Source organism: Salvia hispanica, chromosome 6 (assembly GCF_029641045.1).
Source record: "Salvia hispanica isolate PSC_SH4W2 chromosome 6, Shi_PSC_v1, whole genome shotgun sequence".
Taxonomy (NCBI): Eukaryota; Viridiplantae; Streptophyta; class Magnoliopsida; order Lamiales; family Lamiaceae; genus Salvia; species Salvia hispanica.
Genome location: NC_142697.1, coordinates 27,469,668 through 27,497,574, shown reverse-complemented (window position 1 = coordinate 27,497,574; position 27,907 = coordinate 27,469,668). Strand labels below are relative to the sequence as shown.

Sequence of the window (27,907 nt, the reverse complement as noted above, 5' to 3'; positions counted from 1 at the left end):
GTGACTTGGGCATACCCAAGAGAGCCACCATTGTGGACACCCTTAGTACACAAAGCAATGCACACCTTGCCATTTTAGAGTGTCACACAAAGCAACGAATGCTTCACATTTTCTTAACACACTTCCTTTATACTTTACCCTCATTTTGTTAGTAACTAATTTACCAATCCAATCAATAAGTCGGGATTCCGAATCAATCACCATAGGCACGCGCATTAATGATATTCCTCAAAAGATAAAACTCTTCAGAAAAATACAGATGAAATTAGATGCATAAAATAAAAACGAGAGGCAACTCCAAGATATTGTAAAACAAAAACAAAAATTAGATACACAAAGTAATATAATTCATCACCAACTGATTATATATACCCAAAACTGCTGAAACAAAGCTATATTTATGCATGCTGAGATTGGTTCGCTCTCGGGTTTATCTGTTCCCATGGGTCCTGTGGCAGGTTGAGCTTCTTCGTTTCCGATGCACGCTGCCATTCTCTGTTCCTTGAGGATATTCAACACCAGCGGGTGGATGGTTTTGCCGCTGGCTTTGGCTTTGGCTTTGGCTTCGTCATTATCGGCCTACAGAACCTGTCAAAGCATATCGTTTTTCTTGAGAAACTATAACGACCACCATCTAATAAATTTAATGTATCTGTCAAAGATAAACCTGTCGAGAGATTCAGCCTTCTTCCTAATGTCAGCTGACAAGAGAACGGGAGGCGTGTACTTTGGGAGTGTATCCTGGTGCAGCTGCTTCTCTCTAAGCCAAGCTTCAGCTTCAACACATTCATTTAAAACCTGAAGAGTTATAACAAGACGGACTCAAGTGGTGTTAGAAGTACTGTTTCCGAATAAGCAACGTGGAGTAGGGAAACACACCTTTTGTCTCACGGCCAGGTCAATGTGATCAAACTTGGAATCGTTCGACATTGCTGCTTCCTGTAACTGTTGATGCAATAGATAAAATGGTCGATCACAGAAACTCTCATCGAATGCTCCTTGAAGCGCTCCTCAATGGGATCACCTTGCTAAAGGAGGGGAAAACCGAAATTTGTCATTGTCATCTTTTAGACATGGGAAAAAAGAGGAAAGAAGAGATGAAAACACGAAATCCACCTTCTTGAGCTCATCCAGCTTAGCAATATAAACTCCTTTTGTTTCGTCCTCGCCATCCTCATACAACCAGTCTTCCACCTCCTGGAGTCTAGAAATAAGCTGCTCTCTATCTGATTCTATCACGAACTCGTGATATTTATCATGAGCTGCAGTCAGAAAGAATGGTTAGTATCAAGAGGTTGTGGCTGTCAGCAAAGGCCCATATTTTCATGCATACCTTGTTCCGCATGTCATAAATATAAGCCTGAATAGCATTCTTTTTATCTTTAGTTTCTTCCATAACACAATCCTGCAATGCCATCTCAAACTCCTCCTTGATAGCTTTCTGCATATCAGAGGAAGCGAGACCTCCATGTGTAATTTCTGCAAGATCGGCTACCTTACGTCGCTTGCACTCCTCATTCGGCATACACTTGAAGACAGAATCAATATGCTTGGCCATTTTCAGTGCAGCTGTATAGGTGGTGACGGTGGTTGGATCACGAATCTGCATACGGATCTGGGGATTCAATCCCCCTAGAAAAAATCCAAGATATTGCTTCTCGGTGAGTTCCGGAAGTTGAGCGAGGCGACCTTCGAATTCGGCAATATAGTCGTCGAGAGCCCCTTCTTGCGATGTGGTACGCAGCGACTCGTACCCGTCTAAAGTTGGTTCGGACCCAAAACGAATGAGAAGCTCGTCGGTAAACTGGTCCCACGTGAGGTCAGGGCTGCGGCGGAGGAGTAACTGGATCCAAGACATCACGGGGCCGGAGAGTGCGGTCAAGGCAAGCTCGACGCGTTTCTCCATTGGTGTCTTGTGGACTAGAAAATAGTGATCTGCACTAGCGAGCCATGGGAGCACGTTGCTACCATCAAACTTAGGAAGGTCTATCGTTTGTTGATGTGGCAGAGTTGCCGATTCCTCAGCTGCTGTTGACTCTTTGAAACCTATGCGGCTGCCCAAGGCAGCAATTTGTTTATTAATTAGGTCGAACTTTGCCTCGATCGCTGAAGTGCGAGCAGCCTGATCCTCCATTGCCCTCTCTAATCCTTCGAGCCTAGCTTCCGTGTTCTGTGTTCGATCCACGTTCACCGCACCAAAAAGAAGGAATATCACACGGACAGAATATAAAGAACAGATCAGCAGCCAATAAAATCAAAACCAAAGATTACATTGTAACTCAGCTCCTACTCAAGCTCTACCAAATAAACCTATTTCTAAGACTACACCAATAACAAGACTCTTTAAGCAAATCAACAACTAATAAAATCATAACAAAAGATAACTACTCCTAATCTGCACCAAAATCAGCAAGGATAATCATCTCATCATCACAACATAAATTGTCATTTAAAGCTAACCTTATCCATTTCCATCTGAGATTTCTTATCTCCTGATTCTAGGACACCATTTTCAGCTCCAGGGCCATCCGTCTTAGCGTCTTGCATATTGACATCAGTTTCAGAACTACTGGGATGAACATCATCTGTTTTCATCTTGGTCCCCTCTTTAGCTGGCACTTTCACAACTGGAACTTTCACATTCCCCCCGTCTTTGATCTGCAGCCAGGTATGCCAAATAAAATTTCGAGGGTAAAGTCGTAAAGATAGTAACAATCTCTTCCCCACACGAATTAAATAGCCGGGATAACCTTAAGATTAATCATCAAAGTAGACCAATGAAACTGCACATATCCCAAATAAACTCACTTAAATTTGCTTCAGTTCCTATTATAATATTTATAAATTATAATTGTAAACCATAACATGCAACTCAATAGATAAAGAAGGATTAGTGAGCTTCACACTGAAAGCTTACCATTGCAGACTCGATCGAGGCAATTCCATGAATATTCAAACGCACTTTGAGCTTCAACTTTGCCCTTTTACCATTTGTGGACTGGAAAGGTCCGATCTGCAGAGCCCAGTACGAGAAAAGGTCATGTGTAAAGTAAGGGAAGCATATGTAATAGTGACAGGAAAGAATGCACAACAAGCTACCATGTAAGTACTAATATTCGGAGGTTCACTGTCGTCAATATAGTGTACATCTAGAGTGAAGGTGCCAGATCTGTAGAAAGTCAGTGCCTTAACACTTGGCATGCAGTTACCGGGGTGAAATACGAGAACGTTCTTGTGCAAATCAGCTGCTCCAGTTTGTGTATCATCAGGGGCAGGCATATTCCATGATAAATAAATGGGAAATGGAAAACTCTCAATAACCTACACGAGGGAAAAGCATACATAAGTCGGTCGAATTATCATGTACTAATAATTTTCTAAAGATCACCCACTCTACAAAACTAGTATGAAAGCAGTTGTTTGAAGTGCATAAGATAAATGCGTAGACACTACAAAACCGCGGTATTAAAAAATTGTTTAAACAAGTTGGTGATAACAAGTACAATTACAGCTACACAAAACAGGACTAAGGAAATATTCTTGAGAAATCAACATAACCAAAGTAGATGAAATAAGGTTGTGGATCACACAATTGCATATACATCAATGTTGCATTATAATAAAAATTATATATCTATTATTACCTGCAGATATAATAAAGCACTCAAAACTGAAAACTGTGGTCATACTAGTGAACAGATTCCTGGAGTAACACTTACCTGAAACTCTTGAACTTGAAATGTTGGGCTGAGAATAGCACATTGCAGAGCACTGCCTTCCGCCACACATTGACTAGCATTCATAGTTTGTCTAGGCTCCTTTCCAAAAAACTCGGTCAATATTTTGATTATCGCTGGAACTCGAGAGCCTGAACCAACACTTCAATAGAATGTATATCCTGGGTAGTCAGTCCAGCACCAGCAAGAGCCTTCTCCAATGGCTTTCTCACACGTTCCAAAATTGGAATACTAATTTGCTCAAATTCATCTCTCTTAATAAAACCTAAAACATCCTTCTCGTCCATTAAACACTCGATGTTCAAGGATGCCTCAGCATTTTCACTAAGGACCTTCTTCAACTTCTCACAAGCAGCACGCAATCTTAGACAAGCTCTTGCATTTCGATAAACATCAATATCATATTCATCCTTGAATTTTGCAGCAAAATGTTGGAAAAGCACTTCATCAAAATCCCTTCCACCCAAACACTGATCATAAGAATGAGCCAATATCTTCAACTGACCTTTCTTGAGGGCAGAAATGCATACTTGCATACTGGCATGACCAACATCGACAAATGCAACATTCATTGGTTCGTTTTCAGGTAAATCGGTCTTGTTAATACCATAAGCTAGGGCGGTAGCTTTTGTCTCATGAATGAGATGAAGAGGGTTCAAACCAGCAAGGGTCGCAGCATCTATAACAGCTCTTCTCTGCAGTTCGGTGAAGTAAACAGGTATCCCGATACAGCAGTCTACAACGGCAGAATTTAAGGTCTTTTCTGCAATGATCTTCAAATCAGAAAGAACCATTCCTAAAAGCTGAGTAGGTGTGAAGGTCCTATTTTCTCCCAAATACTGAGCATGAATCAAGGGATGTCCATCAGGCCCTTCAGTAACTGGAAATGGCAATGATTTTAAATCCTTCAGCAACCCTGCATCAGAATATTTGCGTCCAATGAAACGTTTGATTTGTGATATTGTATATTTTGGATTCATCGTACTTGATGCAGCCCCTGCTGTTCCAAGGAATCGCTGCTTCTTGCCAAAACATACCACAGCAGGAGTTTCAAGCTTGGGCTCATCGTTGAGCACACCATTGATACCTATTTGTCTTGCAACAGCAACAACACCACTTTCGTTCCCAACACCAAAACCTACCACACTCATGTTTACTGTAGTGCAGCAAAGTCGCTCTGCAACGTGACACGTATTTACCTGGAATCCTGGATCATTAAAATTTTGAAATTTCTTATGACCACCTAAAAAACAATAATGGATATGTATAACTAGCATGATTCCATGAACACCTCCCTTCATTAATTTGAAGATTTGCAAAAATCTGATAAATAGTAATAATATACATGAAGTGCAAGAATCCGATCTGTGAACAGTATACATTAGAAGAATAACAAAAAAGCCAAGACGAGTGAAGGCATTTACAACAGAGATCAAGCCCTCGTAATTCACAACAACTTTTCTTAAAACTTTTAACTAAATAAACTATCATAAAATTTAATACTCCGTATTAGTTAAACTTCATTCAAAACATAAATTCAATATGCTAATAAAGAAGAAGTGCAAAAAAATTTATTAAACCAATATATCGGGAAAATTGAAAATAAAAGGCAAAATAATAATGTTGGATGAATCGATCGAACGTGAAGAGCAAGCCACAAAATTTTGTTTCGTAATGTTGGCCTGCCATCCTACGCCGAAATATCAAACTAAATTCTCTTCCACTCTTTGGGCCGATCAACATCTCATGCACATATTGCGGTATCAGAAAACTAAATCCATATGCTCATACTTTGCAACGAACTCAAAGTAAATGAAAGATAATGTCCTAGCGAATACACAAACTTGGTCAAAATTTGATGGAGTGAATCAACAAATGCACATTTCTACCACCGAATTGCATTCATTTAAAGTCCACACAGCACAACATATGCGTCAATCAAACAATAGGAGAATCAATCGGTGCAGCGATTAGGTCTGGAAAACAACGTAAGCTGCGGCACCATCAATGGATATTCAGTAAGAGATAACAGTAGTATACTACCTGAGAGCAGTCGAGCGCGCCGCCGAACTAATTTGTGGAATTTTACTCTTTCGTCGATACTGTGAGTGAGAGTGAGAATGAGAATGAAAAATACACACTTCTATAAAACGAACGTCGTTTGGGCTTCTGCGTCGTAAGCGTAATCGTATTCGTGCCACACGTTTGACTGTTCGATTATTTTTTAACTTCATATTTTCACTTAAAAATTGACCATACTATTTGTCATTTTAAAATGTCTATAGACTAATTCAATTCTATTTTAGGATTTTTTTTCATTCACCAACAATACATCCAATCACTTTTTCGTTTAAAATATTGTTTATTTTCTAATGGACTAGTTTAGTAATCTATGTTGGAGTATGTATTATATCGTTAATTTTTTTTGTTGGAACAAATTTTTCTTAAAAAAAAATATGACGATTGGAATATCAATACGATAGTCGAAATTAAAGGTGCGTAATCAGTTACAAACTTTTTAAGTTACTAGCTCTACTAACTCAACATATAAGTTACTAGCTCTACTAACTCATCTAGGTTGAGTATTAAAAATGTTAATACAATAATATCAAAATATCAACATATAATTTTTTTGACATTTCAATATATTGTGTTAACATTTTAATGTCACTGTATTAATATTTATAATACATTGTGTGATGAGTTAGCGACTTAAAAAGTCAGCAATATAATATATAATGTATCCTTGAAATTATATTTATATGTAATATCCACACAAGTTATGCCCCATAAACATTTATATAGCGTAAGTTGTATTCATAAGGCAAAACACATCTCTAAGTCCTTGTACTTTAATTATTTATTTCAGTAGGTCCTTATACAATTTTTTTTGTTTTAGTAAGTCCTTGTACTTTTATATTTGATATATTATAATCCTTATTTAACCATTAACTTTTCCGTTATAAAATAACACATTATATATTAATTATTTAAATATATTCCACCTAATACAGTATCTTTTATTTATGTTAGGTTCATAATTTCCAACTAGGATATTAGGTGGAATATATTTAAATAATTAATATATAATGTGTTATTTTATAACGGAAAAGTTAATGGTTAAATAAGGATTAGAATATATCAAATATAAAAATACAAAGACTTGCTAAAACAAAAAAATTATATAAGGATCTACTGAAATAAACAATTAAAGTACAAGGACTTAGAGTTGTGTTTGCCTATTCATAACTATTCGAACTTCATCTTATCCTATACAGTATCTTTTAATGCATGAAACATGTGTTTGGTGACCCATAATAATTTATAATATCCATATCCACTATATTCAAAAGACATTTTGACAGATGGACGAAAAAAACATTATTAAGTCGTTTTTCTTTATCCTATAGTTTCATTTAAATTCACACAAACCAAACACTAACTTTTACTAAAACTTATACTGCACCAAGACATGCGCTATTTTCCGAGACGTGGTATTTACTTTTCCATTCTACTAAGGGCAGGTTATTGTTAATGAACTAATTCAAAATAAAAGTTAATCAAGGACAACAAAATAAATATACATGAAATATGTTGGAATTGGAATGGAGAAATCTCCATTAGAGGAGGAAGAAGAAATTGTGAAGAAGAAACGTTGACTAAAGAAGAGAAAGGGGATATTCATTAATGACTACATTTTGATAAAAGTTGACTAGAAACTTACAATAATATGGAGTACCTTGTATATAGGCTGGATAAATATTAAATTAATTAATTAAAAGCTACTAATTACATTTTTGTTTTTCTATTTCAACAAAATAAAATGTAATACTGTAAAATTTGAGCCCATTGAATGTTAGTAAAATAAAATCAATTAGTCGAATCACACCGTAATAGCTAGAACAAAATTTGACAGCCACACGTCTGTTGAAATGGGCCGGCTGGCTGCTGTCAGCCCAAACAATGTAGGCCCAGAAGCACAGCCCAAACCAATCTACTCGCTCCAAAAAAACGGCGGGAAAATTGGTATTTTAAGATTTGAATTACCAGTTAGCACCATCAATAACATGCAAAGCCTTAACTACCATGATTCCATGGACCCTTTCCATTCACTAATCGATTTTTTTCCAAATACCGAACACCCATCTAATAACAACAAAAAATAATTCCAATATATATATAATTATTACAAAGTGATCAATCACTAACTCATCATTTAATTGCTAACTACAACTAATTTAAGACCACAAGATTTTAAAAAACTTGTGGTCTACAATTTTCAGGTGTAATTTTTATTTTTATTAATTAAATTGAAAAAGATAAAAAAAAACTATCAAATTAGGGTTTTGGATGAAAATGTCAATATAGTGTTTCAAAATATCAACACAATGCTTTGAGATTGTCAACACAATGCTTTGAAAATGTTAACACATTGCTTATATTGACATTCTACATGTATTATATTGACATATTTTATATACTATGTTGACATTTCTGCTGTATGAAAAAATTTTAAATTTTTGAATTTTTTTTCAAATTTTGACGTCGGAACATATGCAAGTGCTCGTTAGAATCCTTATAAAATTATCTTTAATTTTATAAATGTTGTGCAAAAAAATAATTTAAATTGAGAAAGTTATATATATTTTAAAGTTATGAGATATTTTTCAAAAGCTAGTTACAACTAATTTGTTGTAAATTGACCTTGATACACTTATTGACATTTTTTGTTGATCGTATTGAGTATTGACATTTCGGGATTGATGATCTATTCTAGGCCCTTAATTTGAATATCTAATGGCTATTATTTAGTTGTAGTTAACAATTAAGTATTGAGTTAGCAATATAACACTCTCATGTCATCATTAAACTAAAAATTACAATAATCAGCAATATAACACTTCCATGTAATCATTAAACTAAAAATTATAATAATCAGATCCGCCAGCAGTATACATTAGAAGAATGACATACAAGCTGGGGCGAGTCACTCTCTTGGCCTGACATCTCATGCACATAGTGTCAAAACAATTTTTATAAAACTCAGTGGCGAATTAAAATGAGACTATTAATGATAGATAAAGAGAATACATTCAGTAGTTAGCACACATACTACCCATATAAAGTATCATACGCTCATATGAAATTAAATCACACCATGTTTCCAAAAAAAAAAAACAAGTAAAAAGGTTCAGTTTTAAACTATCCATGAGCACAAGAAATAGTAGAACTCCACTCCTATTCAAACTCTACTATATATTCATTTTTAGAGGCAAGCTGGCCTACGTCGATTGAACTCCTCAATATGCTTCGCCATTTGGAAAGCATCTGCATAGGTGGTGATGGTGGGATCTTGTATCTGCATACGGATGTTGGGCTTCAGCCCCCTTAGAAATAATCCAAGATATTGCTTCTCAGTGAGCTCCGGAAGTTGAGCGAGGCATACTTCGAATTCCGCAATATAGTCGTCGAGAGACCCTTCTTGGGACGGGATAGGCAGCGCCTCGTACTCGTCTAAGGTCGGATCAGACCCAAAACGAATGAGAAGCTCGTCAGAAAACTGATCCCACGTGAGGTCAGGGCTGCGGCATTGGAGGAACTGGATCCAAGACATCGCGGGGCCGGAGAGTACGGTCGAGGCAAGCTCGACCCGCTTCTCCATTGGCGTCTTCTGGACTAGAAAATACTGATCTGCACTAGCTAGCCATGCGAGCACGTCGCTGCCATCAAACGTAGGAAGGTCCATCGTTTGTTGGTGTGGCAGAGTTGTGGATTCCTCAGCTGCTGCACAGGATGTTGACTCCTCGAGACCTATGTGGCTGCCCAAGGCAGTAAAATGTTGCATGATTAGGTCAAACTGGAATTTTTGAGTGGCTGCCAGATTGTCGAACTTTGCCTCGATCGCTGAAGCGCGAGCGGCCCGATCCTCCATCGCCATCGCTAATCTTTCAAGCATAGCTGAGGTGCGAGCGGCCTGATCCTCAATTGCCATCGCTAATCCTTCGAGCCTAGCTGAAGTGCAAGCAGCCTGTTCCTCCTTCGCTAATCCTTCGAGCCTAGCTGAAGTGTGAGCAGCATGATCCTCCATAGCCTTTTCTAATCCTTCGAGCCTAGCTTCCATGCTCTGTGCTCGATCCACGTTCACCGCACCAAGCAGAAGGAATATCAGATGGACAGAATATGAAGAATAGGTCAGCAACCAATAAAATCATAACCAAAGAAGAGTACATAATGACTCAACTCCTACTCAAGCTCTACCAAATAAACCCATTTCTAAGACTCCACCAATAGCAAGACTCTTTAAACAAATCAACAACTAATAAATAGGAGTACTACTATAACAAAAAACAACTACTTCTAATCTGCACCAAAATCAGCAAGGTTGAACCCATCATCATCACTAGAAAATTTTGTATTTAAAGCTAACCTTATCCATTTCCATGTGAGATGTCTTATCTCCTGATTCCAGGACACCATTTTCAGCTCCAGGGCCGTCCGCGTTAGCATCTTGCATATTGAAATCAGTTTCAGTTTCAGTTTCAGTTTCAGTTTCAGTTTCAGGGCTGCTGGGAGTATCATCTCTTTCCTCTTTCACAACTGGAACTTCCACCTCTTCCTCTTCTACGAGCTGCAGCAAGGTAGGCAAATTAAAATTTCAGACTCTTCCCAACAGGAACTAAATAGCAGGAATAACCTTAAGATTAACTATCGCAGTAGACCAATGAACTGTTCATATCCCAAAATAAACTCACTTAAATTTACTCCAGTTCCTACCAGAATATTTATCTTTATTGGCGCAATAAACATGCCATTCTCAGTACTCAATGATGGATCGGCAATGAGCATAAGAATATAAATGCAAGTAAAAGAAAGCACAATAGTATGGTACACAGCACAAAATCTAAGAAATTTATGAGCTTGTGAGATCATTAGATACATAAGGATCAAGTGAGCTTCACAACAAAAGCTCACCATTGTAGCCTCGATCGAGACAACGCCATGAAGATTCAGATGCACTTTGACCTTCAACTTTACCTTTTCACCTTTTGTGGACAGGAAAGGTTCAATCTGCAGAGGCCAGTAAGAGGATATGCCATATGTTAAGTAAGGGAAACACATGTAATAGTGAATGGAAAGAATGCACAAAAAGCTACCGTGTAAGTACTAATATTCGAAGGTTCACTGCCATCCAAATGCAGTACATCTATCGTGAAGGTGCCAGATCTATAGAAAGTTAACTCCCTAAGGCATGGCATGGGGTTACCAGGGGGGAAAAAGACAGAGCTCTGCCACCTATCAGCTGCTCCAGTTGGTGTATCATCAGGGGGAGATAATTTCCATACCAAAACAATGAGAAATGGAAAACTCTCGGTAACCTAAACGAGGGAAGAGTATACATACGTCAATCCAATTACCATGTGATAACTGATAATATATCACACAACTCTACAAAGCAGTGTGAACTCAGCCGTTTGAAAATGAAACGCATAAGATAAATGTGTGAACCTACAAAACCATATTACCAAAATCGTTTTAACAAGTTGTTGATGACAGCAAGTACAATGATACCACATGAAAGAAACTAAGAAAATATTATTGTCTAATCAACATAACCAAAGTAGATGGAATAAAGCTGTGGATCACCCAATGGCATATACATCAATGTTGCATTAGATTCCTGGAGTACCATTTACCTGAAAATTTTGGACTTTTAGTGTGGGGCTGAGAATAGCACATTGCAGAGCACTGCCTTCCGCCACACATTTACTAGCATCCATTGTTCGTCTAGGCTCCTTTCCAAAAAACTCTGTCAATATTTTTGTGATCATGGGAACTCGAGAGCCTAAACCAACAACTTCGACAGAATGTATATCCTGGGTAGTCAGTCGGGCACAAGCAAGAGCCGTCTCCAAAGGCTTTCTCACACGTTCCAAAATTGGACTACTAATCTGCTCAAAATTATCTCTCTTCATAAAACCTATAACATCCTTTTCGTCCTCGTCCATAAAACACTGGATGTTCAACGACCCCTCGGCATTTACACTAAGGACCTTCTTCAACTTCTCACAAGCAGCACGCAGTCTTAGGCAAGCACTTGCATTTTGATAAAAATCAATCTTGTATTCATCCTTGAATTTTGCAGCAAAATGTTGGATAAGCACTTCATCAAAATCCCTTCCACCCAAACACTGATCATAAGAATGAGCCAATATCTTCAGCTGACCTTTCTTGAAAGCAGCAATGCATACTTGCATACTGGCATGACCAACATCAACAAATGCAACATTCATTGGTTCATTTACAGGCAAGTCAGTCTTGTAAATACCATAAGCTAAGGCAGTAGCTGTTGTCTCATGAATGAGATGAAGAGGGTTCAAACCAGCAATGGTTGCAGCATCTATAACAGCTCTTCTCTGCAGATCAGTGAAGTAAACAGGTATCGCGATGCAGCAGTCAAAAACAGCAGCATTTAAGTTCTTTTCTGCAATGATCTTCAAATCAGAAAGTACCATTCCTAAAAGCTGAGTAGGTGTGAAGGTCCTATTCTTCCCCAAATATTGAGCATGAATCAAGGGGTATCCATCAGGCCCTTCAGTGACTAAAAATGGCAATGATTTGATATCCTTCTGCAAAACAACATCCGAAAATTTGCGTCCAATAAGACGTTTGATCTGTGATATTGTGTATATTGGATTCATCATACTAGCTGTTCCAAGGAATCGCTGCTTCTTGCCAAAACATACAACAGCAGGAGTTTTGCGCTTTGGCTCATCGTTGAGCACAGCATTGATACCTATTTTCCTAGCAACAGCAACGACACAACTTTCGTTCCCAACATCAAAACCTACCACACTCATGTTTACTATAGTGCTTGAAGGTACAGCAAAGTCGCTTTGCAATGTGACACGTATTTACCTGGATCATTAAAATTTTGAAAGTTTAGTGACCACCATAAAAAATAGTAATAATGGATATGTACCAAATTTAACTAGCATGATACATGAACACCTCCCGTCATTAATTGAAGATTTACAAAAATCTGATACCCAATGCTTTACAAAAGATAATAATAATATAAACGAAATGAAATAATCCGATTATACATTAGAAGAATAACAAACAAGTCGAGATGAGGTAAAACATACACACGTACACAACATAGATCGAGCCCTCTAAATTCCCTTAACACTATTAATGTGCTCAAAACAACTTTCCCTTAAAACTTTTAACTCAATAAACATCATTAAATCTCTTAGTTCAATAAACATTATAAAATTTAAAATTTGTTAAACTTCATCAAAAACTTAATCCCAATATGCTAATAAAATATGAAAAAGATTAAAAAAAATAGGCAAAAATGAAAATGAAAGGCAAAATAATAATGGTAGAGGAACTGAATTTCGAACCAAGGTGAAAACTACTAAAAAATTTTTTTACTCCTACATATTTTACCACTAAGTTACAAATTTCGGTTCGGATATGTTGGCCATCCTACGCCGAAATTTTAGTCATTCACATTTTACTCCTACAAATTTTATGTTAACTTCCTCCCCACATCGAAAATGTGGGTGAGAGTGATTATAAATATGATCATTCAACCAAGTTTAACATAAAAAAAAAAAACAAATTGAATTTCAACCTTTTCAAATAGTAACATTATTTGATTTGGAACTAAAAATAGAAGGCTGCGAAAAGAATAACAAGGATAGCAAATTGCACTGCGCTCATATTGGCTAAGAAACGTGAAGGCGGACATTGCACAGCCGCTGTTGTAAATGCTCTTACTCTCTCATGCACATGTTGCCGTATCAGAAAATTAAATTTATATTCTAATCAGCACTCATACTTTGCAACGAAATCAAGGTAAATGAGAGAATCAACAAACTTCGGCAAATTTGATGAAGTGAATCAACAAATGCACATTTTCTACTACCGGATTGCACCTCATTTAAAGTCCACACGATACAACATATGCGTCAATATGAAAATCGATTAGGTCAGAAAAATAGCGTAAGTTGCAGCACCATCAATCGGGATTCAGTTTGAAAAAAATACCTGAGAGCAGAGCGCGCTGCGGAACGTAATTTGTGGGATTTTTCCCTCTCGACGATACTGTGAAGTGTCAAGTAAATGTAGCTTCTTCGCGACGCTTTGTTTTGACGTGATCGTGGTACACGTTTGTGTATTAGTGGAGGGAGTGGAGTGACTATATTCGTGTTTAATTTTATTGCAATTTTTTATTTGAAATTTGATAATTTGGCTTTAAATTGTTCATTTCACCTGGTTGGATTAGTAAGTTTAATCAATGCTCACAAAAAATAATAAAATTAGGAGTAAATGGTCGATTTTTTTTTGACTCATCGTTTGAGGCATTTATCCAAAAATGTTTCACCGATTGGGTAGTTAACAATTTAGTAACTACGTATCAATTTTTGGAATAAATTATCCTGCGAAAATACTTTGTTTATTGAAATATCGACGTGGTAGCCGAAATTACACATTGAATGAGTGATTGATGTGTAAATTTTTTATAATCAACATATACTTCAGGTAATCGCCGTGTAGTTTTGGCGGTCAAACCTATTTTTCAAGCGCCGATAATTTTTGCATGACGTTTTCTTCCTAATATTGAAACAATACATACAACTACACTACTAGTCTACTACTACTATTTACTTAAACTGTGGAATGTTTTTGGATAAATGACAAAATAATGGACAGAATCGACATATTGCCTAAAATTAATAAAGCCCAAAACATAAAACGTAAAACTATGACACCTTGCAATATAATTACTCCAATATATACGTAATTATTAATCTTGAGGGACGACGGAGTAACAATAAAAAAAATAATTATAATATATATGTAATCATTATTCTAAAAATTGCAATAATCGGTTATGCCACTATACATTAGAAGAATGACATACAAGCTGGGACGAGTTACTCTCTTTTGCCTGATCAACATCTCATGCACACAGAGTCAAAATAATTTTTAAAACTCATGCCAAATTTAAAATGAGACTATAAATGGTAGATGAAGAGCTTACCATACTACCCAAATGAAGTATCATATGTTCATACGAAATTAAATCCCACCACGTTTTGTGCTATGAGAAAAAAAGGTAAATGATTCAGTTTTCAACTATCCATGAGCAGAAGAAAAGGTAGAACTCCACTCCTATTAAAACTCTACTATATACGGAGTATTCATTTTTAGAGGCAATTTGCTAGCGAATATATATAAGGTAAACTATGATAAAAACACGCACTTTAGATCATTTTGCGTTAGATAACTCCAATACAAAACCTAGCAAACGAGACCGTTAAGATTCAACTAATAGTAAGACTTTAAACTAATGAACAGCTAAAAAGACCACAACTAGACATGATAAGTAAAGACAACTAGTCCTAATTTGCACCATATTATCAGGGACTAACCTATCAATTGCCATGTTGTTAAAACAGCATTGTCCTCAAGACGAACAAGAACCATTCATGAAAATCTCCATAATCTTGTTAATCATGAAAACCACCATAATCTCACATACGCTTGAAGACAAAATCAATATGCTTGGCCATTTGAAGTGCAGCTGTGTAGGTGGTGATGGTGGGATCACGAATCTGCATACGGATGTGGGGCTTCAGTCCCTCTACAAATAATCCAAGATATTGCTTCTCGGTGAGCTCCGGAAATTGAGCGAGGCGTCCTTCGAATTCAGCAATATAGTCGTCGAGAGACCCTTCTTGGGACGGGGTAGGCAGCGCCTCGTACCCGTCTAAGGTCGGGTCAGACCCAAAACGAATGAGAAGCTCGAGGGTAAACTGATCCCATTTGAGGTCAGGGTTGCGCCGGAGGAGTAACTGGATCCAAGACATCGCGGGGCCAGAGAGTGCGGTCAAGGCAAGCTCGACCCGTTTCTCCATTGGTGTCTTGTGGAATAGAAAATACTGATCCGCGCTAGCTAGCCATGTGACCGGGTCGCTACCATCAAACGTGGGAAGGCCCATCGTTTGTTGAAGTGGCAGAGTTGTGGATTCCTCAGCTGCCGTGCGGCTTCCCAAAACAGCAATTTGTTGCATGATTAGGTCCAACTTTGCCTCAATCGCTGAAGTGCGAGCGGACTGATCCCCTATAGCCATTGCTAATCCTTCGAGCATAGCTTCCACGCTCTGTGTTCACCGCATCAAATAGAAGGAATATCACACGGTCAGAATATAAAGAACAGATTAACAACCAATAAAAACATAACCAAAGATTACATAATGACTCAAGTCCTACTCAAGCTCCATCATATAAACCTATTTCTAAGACATAACAAGACTCTTTAAACAAATCACAGCTAATAATAACTTCCACGAATCTGCACCAAAATCAGCAAGTACGATCCTCTCATCATCACAACTACAATTGCCATTTAAAGCTAACCTTAAACATTTCCATCTGAGATGTCATATCTCCTGATTCGGGGACACCATTTTCATCCCCAGGGCCATCCGTCTTAGCATCTTGCTTGTTTACATCAGTTTCAATGCTACTGGGATGAACATGATATTTGTCATGAAGCTGCAGTCAGAAAGAATGGTTAGTATCAATAGGTTGTGGTTGTCAGCAAAAGGCCAGTATTTATGCACACCTTATTCCGCATGTCATAAACGTAAGCCTCTACAACATTCTTTTTATCTTTAGTTTCTTCCATAACACGATCCTGCAATGCCATCTCAAACTCCTTCTCCACAGCTTTTTGCACATCAGAAGCAGCGAGACCTCCATATATAATTTCTGATACAGGGACATTAGTTTTCTTAACCTTCTTCTTTGGTGCCTCAACCTAATGAAAATAGAACCAAGGGTAAACCTCAGGTTAGGGTATTGCTTTAAAACCATCTGTGTATAAATAAAGAGATAGATACCAATGTTAACCATTTACAAGGTGCCTAGCTAGCAGTAACAGTTATAGATGAATGCAAATCAGAAATTAAAGATTTTCCATAGATGTCTCAATGGAATCTGTCAGCCTATCAACATATCAACAATGAACTAATTAACTCCAAACAACCATACTTGGATATATATCTTTAAAGTTTGTTTATTGAGACATGGTTTCCAAAGTAATGTAAATTTCTAATTATTGAAAAACCTCAATATCTTTAATGGTTTGTGAAAAATATGCTCAATCATCAATTCATCATCACCAGGAAAATTGTCATCAGAAGCTAACCTTATTGGATTCCATCTGAGATGTCTTATCTCCTGATTCCGAGACACCATTTTCAGCTCCAGGACCATCGGTCTTAGCATCTTGCATATTGACATCAGTTTCAGTGCTGCTGGGATGAGCATCATCTGTTTCCATCTTGGTCTCCTCTTTAGCTGCCTCTTTCACAACTGGAACTTCCACCTCTTCCTCTTCTAAGAGCTGCAGCAAAGTATGCCAATTAAAACTTCAAGGGTAAAGAAAGAAATTTTCGCTTCCCACAGGAACTAGAATAGCAGGGATAACCTTAAGATTAATTATCTCAGTAGACCAATGAAACTGTTCATAATATAATATAAATGCATGTAAAAGAAAGCACAGTAGTCTGGTTTACAGAACAAAATCTACAAAATTTATAAGCCTGTGATATCAATAGATATGGAACGATCTAGTGAGCTTCACACTGAAATCTTACCACTGCAGACTCAACCGAGACAATGCCATGATGATTCAGTTGCACTTTGACCTTCAACTTTTCCCTTTCACCTTTTGTGGACTGGAAAGGTCCAATCTGCAGAGCCCATTAAGAGGATAAGCAACATATTAAGCGAGGGAAATACATCTAATAATGAATGGAAAGAAAGAAAAACAAGCTACCGTGTAAGTGCTAATCTTTGGAGGTGTCTGTAATTCACAAGCATCGGCATATTGTACATCAACAGTAAAGGTCCCAGATCTGTAGTAAGTCAACGCCTTCATACTTGGTATGCAATTACCCTTGGGGAATACAACAGTACTCTGCTGATTATCAGCTGCTCCATATCCTTTCCATGACAAAGCAATGGAAAATGGAAAACTCTCATGAACCTAAACAAGGGAAGAGCATAAATAAGTTAGTTTTAGAATGTGACAATTCTCCAAGTAGGGGTGGCAAATCGTGCGTGTTGGGTCGTTATCGTGTAACGATAACGACACGAACACGACCCGTTAAGAAAACCTCAAACACGAACACGAACACGACCACTTACCCTCAGACACGAACACGGCACGAACACGACACGAACCCATTAACGACACGAACCGTATCGGGTCACCACGAAACGAAACGACACGAACCCATTAATGACACGAAAATAAGTATTGAAAAATGAAAATAATAAGAATAATAATATTAAAAATATTATGTGTTAATAAGAATAATAATATTAAAATATTATGGGTTAACGGATAACACGAACACGACACGAACACACATTGTTAACGGATAACACGAACCCGACACGAACACGACACGAAATTTTCGTGTCCTTAATGGGTCGACCCGATAAGGACACGAACACGATAAGCTCTGACCCAAACCCATTAATTTCGTGCCGGTTCGTGTCGTGTCAAAAATTGTCAGCCCGACTCCAAGGATCACCCACTCTACAAAGCTAATATGCACTCTTAACTTTTGAAATGCATATAATAAATGTGTGGACACTACAAAACCATATTGCAAAATTGTTGCCAAGTACAATGATGACCATGTGAAAGATGATAAAGAAGATATTCTTGACGGACAACATAATCAAAGTAGATGAAATAAAGTTGCAGGATCACCCAACGCATAATTGCATATACAACAATGTTGCATTGAAAACTATATCTACTATGATCAGCAGATAAAATAAAGCTCTGAAAACTAATCAATGGCAGCCAAACTACAAAGATAGCATCTCAATATCTCATTATAGTAATAAACAGATTGCTAGAGATATATTTACCTGAAAATCTCTAACTTTGAACATGGGGCTGAGAATAGCACATTGTATAGCACTGCCCTTCGCCACACATTCACTAGCATTCATTGTTCGTCTAGGCTCCTTTCCAAAAAACTCCGTCAATATTTTGATTATCGCTGGAACTCGAGAGCCTGAACCAACAACTTCAACAGAATGTATATCTTGAGTAGACAGTCCAGCATCAGCAAGAGCCTTCTGCAAAGGCTTTCTCACACGTTCCAAAATTGGAATACTAATCTGCTCAAACTCATCTCTCTTAATAAAACCTCTGGCATCCTTCTCATCCATCAAGCACTCGATGTTCAGAGGTGCCTCAGGATTTGCGCTAAGCATCTTTTTCAACTTCTCACAAGCAGCACGCAATCTCAAGCAAGCCCTTGCATTTTGATAAACATCAATCCTGTACTCCTCCTTGAACTTCGCAGCAAAATGATGGAAAAGAACCTCATCAAAATCCCTTCCACCCAAACACTGATCATAAGAATGAGCCAATATCTTCAGCTGACCTTTCTTGAAGGCAGCAATGCATACTTGCATACTTGCATGACCAACATCGACAAATGCAACAATCATTGGTTCATTTTCAGGTAAATCGGTCTTGTAAATACCATAAGCTAATGCGGTAGCTGTTGTCTCATGATAGAGACGAAGAGGGTGCAAACCAGCAATAGTAGCAGCATCTATAACAGCTCTTCTCTGCAGGTCGGTGAAGTAAACAGGTATCCCGATGCAGCAGTCCACAACAGCAGAATTTAAGTTCTTTTCTGTAATGATCTTCAAATCAGAAAGAACCATTCCTAAAATCTGAGTAGGTGTGAAGGTCCTATCTTCTCCCAAATACTGAGCATGAATCAAGGGATATCCATCAGGTCCTTCAGTGACTGAAAATGGCAATGATTTGATATCCTTCTGCAACTCAGGATCTGAAAATTTACGTCCAATAAAACGTTTTATCTGTGATACCGTATTTTTCGGATTCATCATACTTGATGCAGCCCCTGCTGTTCCAATGAATCGCTGCTTCTCGCCAAAACATACGATAGCAGGAGTTTCGCACTTGGACTCATCGTTGAGCACAACTTCGATCTCTCTTTGCCTTACAACAGCAACAACACCACTTTCATTGCCAACATCAAAACCTACCACACTCATGTTTGCAGCTAAGTCCCTTTGTATGTTGACAGGTATTTACCTGTATCATTAGCATTTCAAGATTTCAAGTTACCACCATTAATTCAACAATATGTATGCATGATTCCATCAGCCCTTACCATTCATTAATCGAAAATTTGCAAAAATCCAATACCCAACGAATAATTACTACTGCAATTAATATACATATCATCATTCTCATGCACATACAGCCGTATCAGAAAACTAAATTCATATACTACTAATCAGTACTCATACTTTGCAAATTGCAACGAACTCAAATTTAAATGATAGCTAATGCCCTAACGAAGACACAAACTAGGTCAAATTTGATGGAGTGAATCCACAAATACACATTTCTACTAGCGGTTTGCAATTGCATCCATTTAAAGTCGACACAACACAACATATGATATATATGCGTCGATAAAACAAAAGGAAAATCGGTGCAACGATTAGGTCTTAAAAGTAACGTATGTTGCAGCAGCATCAATCGGGATTCAGTTTGAAAAAATACCTGAGAACAGTCGAGCGCGCCGCGGAACGTAATTTGTACTATGATTTTACTCCTTCGACGATACTGAAACTCTGAGTAAAAATGAGAATAAATAGAGAAAATAAATACTTCCTTCTTATCGACGCTTTACTTTCATAGTACAAAAAATGAACGTTGTTTGAGCTTCTGCGTTGTGACTTGTGAGCTTGATCGTGATCGTGCAACACGTTTGCGTTCTTTTTTTATTTTTATTTTTTATATTGACAGCTAATATATGACGTAACTTTTAAAAACTTTGGTTTTCAAATTGACAAATAATATAACGAATTTTACCGCGAGTTTATTATTTTCCACCAATCAAATTTTTTTGGCTATATTAATAGATTGAAGAATAAATTTAGAGAGTGTGCTTCAAGAAAAACTATTCTCAAAGATTAAAAATCTTGAAACTCTCAGGTTGTTGTCGAAAAATTACGAAAAAAATGATATTATTTTGCTGGAATTATTTCATTTGTGCAAAATAATAAACTCAGGGTAAAGTTCGTGATATTATTTGTCAATTTTATAGTTTGTGAGAAAAATTCAATTTTTTGAAAATTACGTGATATTAGATGTTAATTTTATATATATATGTTTTATATATTACTAGTACTACTATGTTGGAGTCATTATCATCATGTACTCTCTTATTTGGTTTGAAAATGCTAATTTCACGAATTATACATCCTTTCATTTTGTTGGAATAATTTGTCATAAAAAACATGACAATTGGAATATCGATATGATAGTAGAAATTACATTTATATATATTATCCATACAAGCTATGTTCCATAATATATACGTAAGTTGTATTCAAAATTATTTGATCTTCATATTTTCCCATAATTTTTAGTGCATAAAACATGTGCTAGGTGACGCATGCACTGATATCCATATCAACTTTTCAAAGGACATAAACAACTCAATGTGTAAAAACGTTTTTCTTTATCCTATAATTTCATTCAAGTACACACAAAGGGTTTATATATCTTTTACTACAAATTCTACTGCACAACAGCACAAGAGCTATTTTTCGAGACGCGGGGATATACTGAAATTTGATTATTAATATATTTAATTTCTACTCTCTTCCATTCTGCTAATGACATGTTATTGTTAATGAACTACTAACTCAAAATAAAAATATCAATATGTTTTGAGTTAACACAGTGAATAACAACAACATCAATATGCATGCAGCAGAATTAACTACCAGAATTAATCTAAAAATTGCAATAATCGGATCTGCTAACAATATACATTAGAAGAATGACATACAAACTGGGACGAGTTAATCTCTTGACCCGAACAACATCTCATTCACATAGGGTCAAAACAATTTTTTAAAAACTTATGTCGAGTTAAAATGACATTATAAATGGTGGACGGAGAGAACACTAGCAAGCACAAGTACTACCCATATCATATGCTCATGAAATTAAATCACACCACGTGTTGTGCTATGAGAAGAAAGAGTAGTGAAGATAGATAAGGTAAACTATGATAATACACACATTTTAAATCATTTTGGGTTAGATAACTCCTTTATAAATCCCATCAAACGAGACCCTTGTCAACTAATAGTAAGACTTGAAACAAATGAACAATAAAAAGATCACAACTAAAAATAATGAGAAAAGATAACTAGTCCTAATTTGCACCATGTTGTCGAAAACCACCATAATCCTACATACGCTTGAAGACAAAATCAATATGCTTGGCCATTTGAAGTGCAGCTGTGTAGGTGGTGATGGTGGGATCACGAATCTGCATACGAATGTGGGGCTTCAGTCCCTCTACAAATAATCCAAGATATTGCTTCTCAGTGAGCTCCGGAAATTGAGCGAGGTGCCCTTCGAATTCATCAATATAGTCGACGAGAGACCCTTCTTGGGACGGGGTAGGCAGCGCCTTGTACCCGTCTAAGGACCCAAAACGAATGAGAAGCTCGTGGGAAAGCTGATCCCACGTGAGGTCAGGGCTGCGACGTTGGAGTAACTGGATCCAAGACATTGCGGGGCCGGAGAGTGCAGTCAAGGCAAGCTCGACCCGTTTCTCCATTGGCGTCTTGTGGAATAGAAAATACTGATCCGCACTAGCTAGCCATGCAACCGCGTTGCTACCATCAAACGTGGGAAGGTCCATCGTTTGTTGAAGTGGCAGAGTTGTGGATTCCTCAGCTGCTGTGTGGCTTCCCAAAACAGCAATTTGTTGCATGATTAGGTCCAACTTCGCCTCAATCGCTGAAGTGCGAGCGGATTGATCCTCGATCGCCATTGCTAATCCTTCGAGCCTAGCTTCCATGCTCTGCGTTCACCGCACCAAATAGAAGGAATATCACACGGTCAGAATATAGAGAACAGATTAACAACCAATAAAAACATAACCAAAGATTACATAATGACTCAACTCCTACTCAAGCTCTATCATATAAACCTACTTCTAAGACTCCACCATAACAAGACTCGCTAAACAAATCACAGCTTATAACAAAAGATAACTTCCCCGAATCTGCACCAAAATCAGCAATTGTCATTTAAAGCTAACCTTAAGCATTTCCATCTGAGATGTCTTATCCCCTGATTCCGGGACACCATTTTCAGCTCCGGGGTTATCTGTCTTAGCATCTTGCGTATTTACATCTGTTTCAGTGCTACTGGGATGAACATCCATCTCGGTCACCTCTTTGGCTGGCTCTTTCACAACTGGAACTTTCATATATCCTCCTTCTATTAGCTTGACCTAGGTACGCCAATTAAATGTTCACGAGTTAGAAACATTCTCTTCCCTGCACGATCTAAAAAGCAGGGATAACCTTAAGATTAATTATCACAATAGATCAATGTAACTGTTCATATCCCATGATAAACTCACTTAAATTTGCTCCAGTTCCTGATATAATATATATCTTGATTGGGCCAATAAACATACCTTTCTCAGATTGGAGATTTGTATGTTTTTATCAGTCTAGTTGTAAACCATAACATTCAGCTCATTGATTCAATTACTAAAATCTCAGGAATTGAATGCTATCCAAATTGAAAACAGGTACAGTAGCATATTATTTGAGTTCAAAGAACATCAGTTTTATTGATGAAGACAGGAATTAATGATGGTTCAGAAATGAGCCAATGAGTCGATTTTTATTCCCCGGTGTCTTTGTTATATAAGAATATAAATGCAAGCAGAAGAAAGCACAATGGTATGGTTAGCAGCACAAAACCTAAAACAAGTATTCCCGCCGTCCCTAAAATTATGAAGAGTTTCCTTTTTAGTCCGTCCCTTAAAATTATTAAGTGGAGTAACATTCTAGTTTAGGAAACTTTTGTTCTGTCAAATGAGGTGGGACTCATTTTCCACTAGCGATACTTCAATCACTTTTTTCTTTTTAACTCTCTCATAATTTACCAATTGTGCATTAAAAATAGAAGGATCTAGTGAGCTTCACACTGAAATCTTACCATTGCAGACTCGACCGAGAAAATGCCATGGAGATCTAGACGCAATTTGATCTTGACCTTTATATTTTCACCTTTTGTGGACTTGAAAGGTCCAATCTACATAGCCCAGCAAGAGGATATGTCATACTGTGTTAAAAGGAATGACATGTAAAAAAGTGAATGGAAAGAATCCACAACAAGCTACCGTGTAAGTACTAATATTCGGAGGCTCACTGCCATCCATATAATGCACATCTATAGTGAAGGTGCCAGATACGGGGAGAGCCACAGCCTTAACACTTGGCATTACGGTTGCCGGGGTGAAATACGAGAACGTTCTCCTGCACATCAGCTGCTCCAGTTTGTGTATCATCAGGGGGAGGCATATTCCATGACAAAAAAATGGGAAATGGAAAACTCTCAATAACCTACACAAGAGTAAAGAATACACCAGTCAGTCCAATTATCATGTACTGATAATTTTCCAAAGATCACCCACTCTAAAACTAGTATGAAAATAGCTGTTTGAAATGCATAAGATAAATGTGCAGACACTACAAAACCATATTAAAAATTTGTTTTAACAAGTTGTTGATAACAAGTAAAATCACGAAAGAGGACTAAAGAAATATTCTTGAGAAATCAACATAACCAAAGTAGATGGAAGTTGTGGATCACCGAATGGCATATACATCAATGTTGCATTAGAATAATATTATTGTCTACAGATATAACTAAGCACTCAAAACTGATAAGTGTGGTCATAATACCATCTCTCTATTGTGGTGAACAGATTCCAGGAGTAACATTTACCTGAAACTCTTGAACTTTAAATGACGGGCTGAGACAAGCACATTGCAGAGCACTGCCTTCCGCCACACATTGACTAGCATTCATCGTTCGTCTAGGCTCCTTTCCAAAAAACTCTGTCAATATTTTTGTAATCATGGGAACTCGAGAGCCTGAACCAACAACTTCGACAGAATGTATATCCTGGGTAGTAAGTTGAGCATAAGCAAGAACCTTCTCCAATGGAATTCTCACATGTTCCAAAATTGGAATACTAATCTGCTCAAAATCATCTCTCTTCATAAAACCTATAACATCCTTCTCGTCCATTAAACACTCAATGTTCAAGGACGCCTCAGCATTTTCACTAAGGACCTTCTTCAACTTCTCACAAGCAGCACGCAATCTTAGGGAAGCCCTTGCATTCTGATAAACATCAATCATGTACTCATCCTTGAATTTTGCAGCAAAATGTTGGAAAAGCAATTCATCAAAATCCCTTCCACCCAAACACTGGTCATAAGAATGAGCCAATATCCTCAGCTGACCTTTCTTGAAGGCAACAACACATACTTGCATACTGGCATGACCAACGTCAACAAATGCAACATTCATTGGTTCATTTTCAGGTAAATTGGTACAGTATATACCATAAGCTAAAGCAGTAGCTGTTGTCTCGTGAATGAGATGAAGAGGGTTCAAACCAGCAAGGGTTGCAGCATCTATAACAGATCTTCTCTGCAGTTCGGTGAAGTAAACAGGTATCCCGATACAGCAGTCCACAACGGCAGAATTTAAGTTCTTTTCTGCAATGATCTTCAATTCAGAAAGTACCATTCCTAAAAGCTGAGTAGGTGTGAAGGTCCTATTTTCCCCCAAATACTGAGCATGAATCAAGGGATATCCATCAGGCCCTTCAGTGACTGAAAATGGCAAGGATTTGATATCCTTCTGCAACTCGGCATCTGAAAATTTGCATCCAATAAAACGTTTGATCTGTGATATTGTATATTCTGGATTCAACATACTCGCTGTTCCAAATAATCGATGCTTTTTGCCAAAACATACAACAGCAGGAGTTTTGAGCTTGGCCTCATCGCTCAGCACAACATTGATACGTTTTTGTCTTGCAACAGCAACAACACCGCTTTCGTTCCCAACATGAAAACCTACCACGCTCATGTTTACTATAGTGCTTGAAGATTCAGCAAAGTGTTCAGCAACATGACACGTATTTACCTGGATCATTAAAATTTTCAAGTTTCAAACGACCACCATAAAAAACAATAATGGATGTGTACCAAATTTAACTAGCATGATTCCATGATACCCAGCGCATAATAATAACAGTAATAATAATAATAATATATGTAATCATTGATCAATAAATTGCAATAATCCAAGTAAAAAAAAAATGCTGCGAACAGCAGACATTATTAAGAATTTAGCTTCATTAAAACTTTAATTCCAATAGGCTAATAAAAAAAAATGAGAAATGCGAGTGATTATAAATACGATTATTCAGCCCAGTTTAAAATTAGGAAATTTTTTTGGTGAAAAAATCAAATTGAATATCAATCTTTTCAAAGTAAAATAAAGTATTACTACTCCACATTTGATTTCGAATTAAAAATAGAGTCCGCAAAAAGAAAAACAAGGATGGCAAGTTGCACTGCACATTTGCGTTCACATCGGCCGATTGCAGATTTGCAGAGCCGCTGTGGCAGATGCACTCACAGTCTCTGGCCCGATCAACAACTCATGCACATATTGGCGTATCAGAAAAATAAATTTAAGTAAGCACTCATAATTTGCCTCGAACTCTAGGTAAATGAGAGATAATGCACTAACACAAACTTGGTCAAATTTGACGAGTGAATCCATGAATACACACTACTACTACCGAATTGCATCATATAAACTCCACACATATGCGACAATAAAACAATATGAAAAATCGGTGCAACGATTAGGTCGAAAATAACGTAAGTTGCGCCACATTCAGTTTGAAAAAAGAATACCTGAGAAGTGAGAAGTGAGAAGTGAGAACAGTCGAGCGCGCTGCGGACCGTGTTTTGTGGGATTTTTCTCCTTCAGCAAAACTGTGATAGTGAGAGTGAATAAAAGTAGAAAATAAACACCCCTGCTTCTGAGCGATGCTTTATTTTGTTAAGAGAAAAATACAAAAAAAACCGTCTTGCAGACTTCGGAGCTGATCGAGCTACACGTGTTCCACTTATTTTTTACTACTACAATATTCTAATCAATTTCCTCGATAAGAATCCATATTTCTCATTTAATCTACAATATTCTAATCAATTTCCTCAATATGAATCCACATCTGTCATTTTAATATGGTTTATCCTAAAAGTTTGTTTTCGCTCTTACTACAATAAATAGGTTTATATTTCAGCTCATTTTACTTCTATTCCATTCTTTTTTAACTCATTTCTTAAAACCCTTTCCGACTCAAATGTAAATTGCAAATAAAATGAGTGTTTATTTATTTTAATCAATATAAAATAATAAAAACTTATGAGTTTTGTTTCAGTGTTTGACACATTTATACTCTATCACACATTCTTTCATTTTGTTGGAATAAATCATCCTAAAAAAATATTGCAGTTGGAATATCGATCGTGATGATCTAAATTACACATTGAATTAGTAATAGATGTGCAGTTTTGGATAATCAACATGTAATTTGAACAATCGACGTGTAATTTTAGTTGTCACAATGATATTCTGATCGTCATGAATTTTTGCTTTGTAACCAATGGTCCCTTCCAGCATTATTGAAATGCACTAAATGACATTTACCACAGTCGTCCTTTGTAAAATAAAAACTTTTGAAACTATATAAATTTGAATGTACAATTATTAAAGTAAGAAATAAAAAGAAAAATGTATAAAATAAGAGAAAGAAAGAAAAAAAATAGTGAGCTGTGCGATCCAAATCCTAAAATACAAAGTTTAGAAAATTTTGGGATAATATTCAAACTTCTACTGCACCAAGATGAAGGCGATATACTGAAAATTTGATCATCAATATATTTAATCTATACTTTATCATTCTATCGAGAACACTGTTATCGTTTCTAAGAGCATTCCCAATGGAGGTGGCGAATTCTCGGCGATAAATCGCCGGTTATCGCCGAATTATCGCCGGCCATTGTGGCGAAGTCGGCGATAATTCGGCGATAATGTTGCCGTTGCTTCGCCGAGTGGCGTTCTAACGCCGGATTATCGCCGAGCGATCGCCGGCCAC

The 27,907-nt window shown here is 37.2% G+C and overlaps 2 protein-coding genes and 2 pseudogenes across 4 annotated transcripts; all 4 read right to left on the bottom strand.

Annotated features, from left to right (window-relative positions):
- Positions 1-260: 260 nt before the first annotated feature.
- On the bottom strand, positions 261-5,891 carry LOC125208218 (heat shock 70 kDa protein 15-like; annotated as a pseudogene). The gene is made up of 10 exons (XR_016132934.1): positions 5,781-5,891; positions 3,720-4,944; positions 3,100-3,321; positions 2,918-3,013; positions 2,461-2,658; positions 1,330-2,170; positions 1,117-1,262; positions 880-1,028; positions 668-798; positions 261-588 (listed from the first exon to the last, which is right to left on the bottom strand). The product of XR_016132934.1 is annotated as a heat shock 70 kDa protein 15-like (transcript).
- A 2,893-nt stretch (positions 5,892-8,784) lies between these two features.
- Positions 8,785-13,894, bottom strand: LOC125206479 (heat shock 70 kDa protein 14-like). Its single transcript, XM_089060356.1, has 6 exons — positions 13,794-13,894; positions 11,432-12,653; positions 10,892-11,113; positions 10,710-10,805; positions 10,165-10,365; positions 8,785-9,861 (listed from the first exon to the last, which is right to left on the bottom strand). Exons 2-6 carry the CDS (start codon positions 12,593-12,595, stop codon positions 9,004-9,006), a joined length of 2,541 nt encoding a protein of 846 aa, XP_088916482.1. The 5' UTR covers positions 12,596-12,653; positions 13,794-13,894; the 3' UTR covers positions 8,785-9,003.
- A 1,127-nt stretch (positions 13,895-15,021) lies between these two features.
- On the bottom strand, positions 15,022-19,912 carry LOC125206478 (heat shock 70 kDa protein 14-like). Its single transcript, XM_089061805.1, has 7 exons — positions 18,705-19,912; positions 17,596-17,805; positions 17,414-17,509; positions 16,963-17,160; positions 16,378-16,572; positions 16,170-16,307; positions 15,022-15,913 (listed from the first exon to the last, which is right to left on the bottom strand). Exons 1-7 carry the CDS (start codon positions 19,872-19,874, stop codon positions 15,284-15,286), a joined length of 2,637 nt encoding a protein of 878 aa, XP_088917931.1. The 5' UTR covers positions 19,875-19,912; the 3' UTR covers positions 15,022-15,283.
- A 2,035-nt stretch (positions 19,913-21,947) lies between these two features.
- On the bottom strand, positions 21,948-26,749 carry LOC125204686 (heat shock 70 kDa protein 14-like; annotated as a pseudogene). Its single transcript, XR_016132574.1, has 6 exons — positions 26,661-26,749; positions 24,664-25,878; positions 24,056-24,278; positions 23,872-23,967; positions 22,958-23,152; positions 21,948-22,717 (listed from the first exon to the last, which is right to left on the bottom strand). The product of XR_016132574.1 is annotated as a heat shock 70 kDa protein 14-like (transcript).
- Between the last annotated feature and the right edge of the window lie 1,158 nt (positions 26,750-27,907).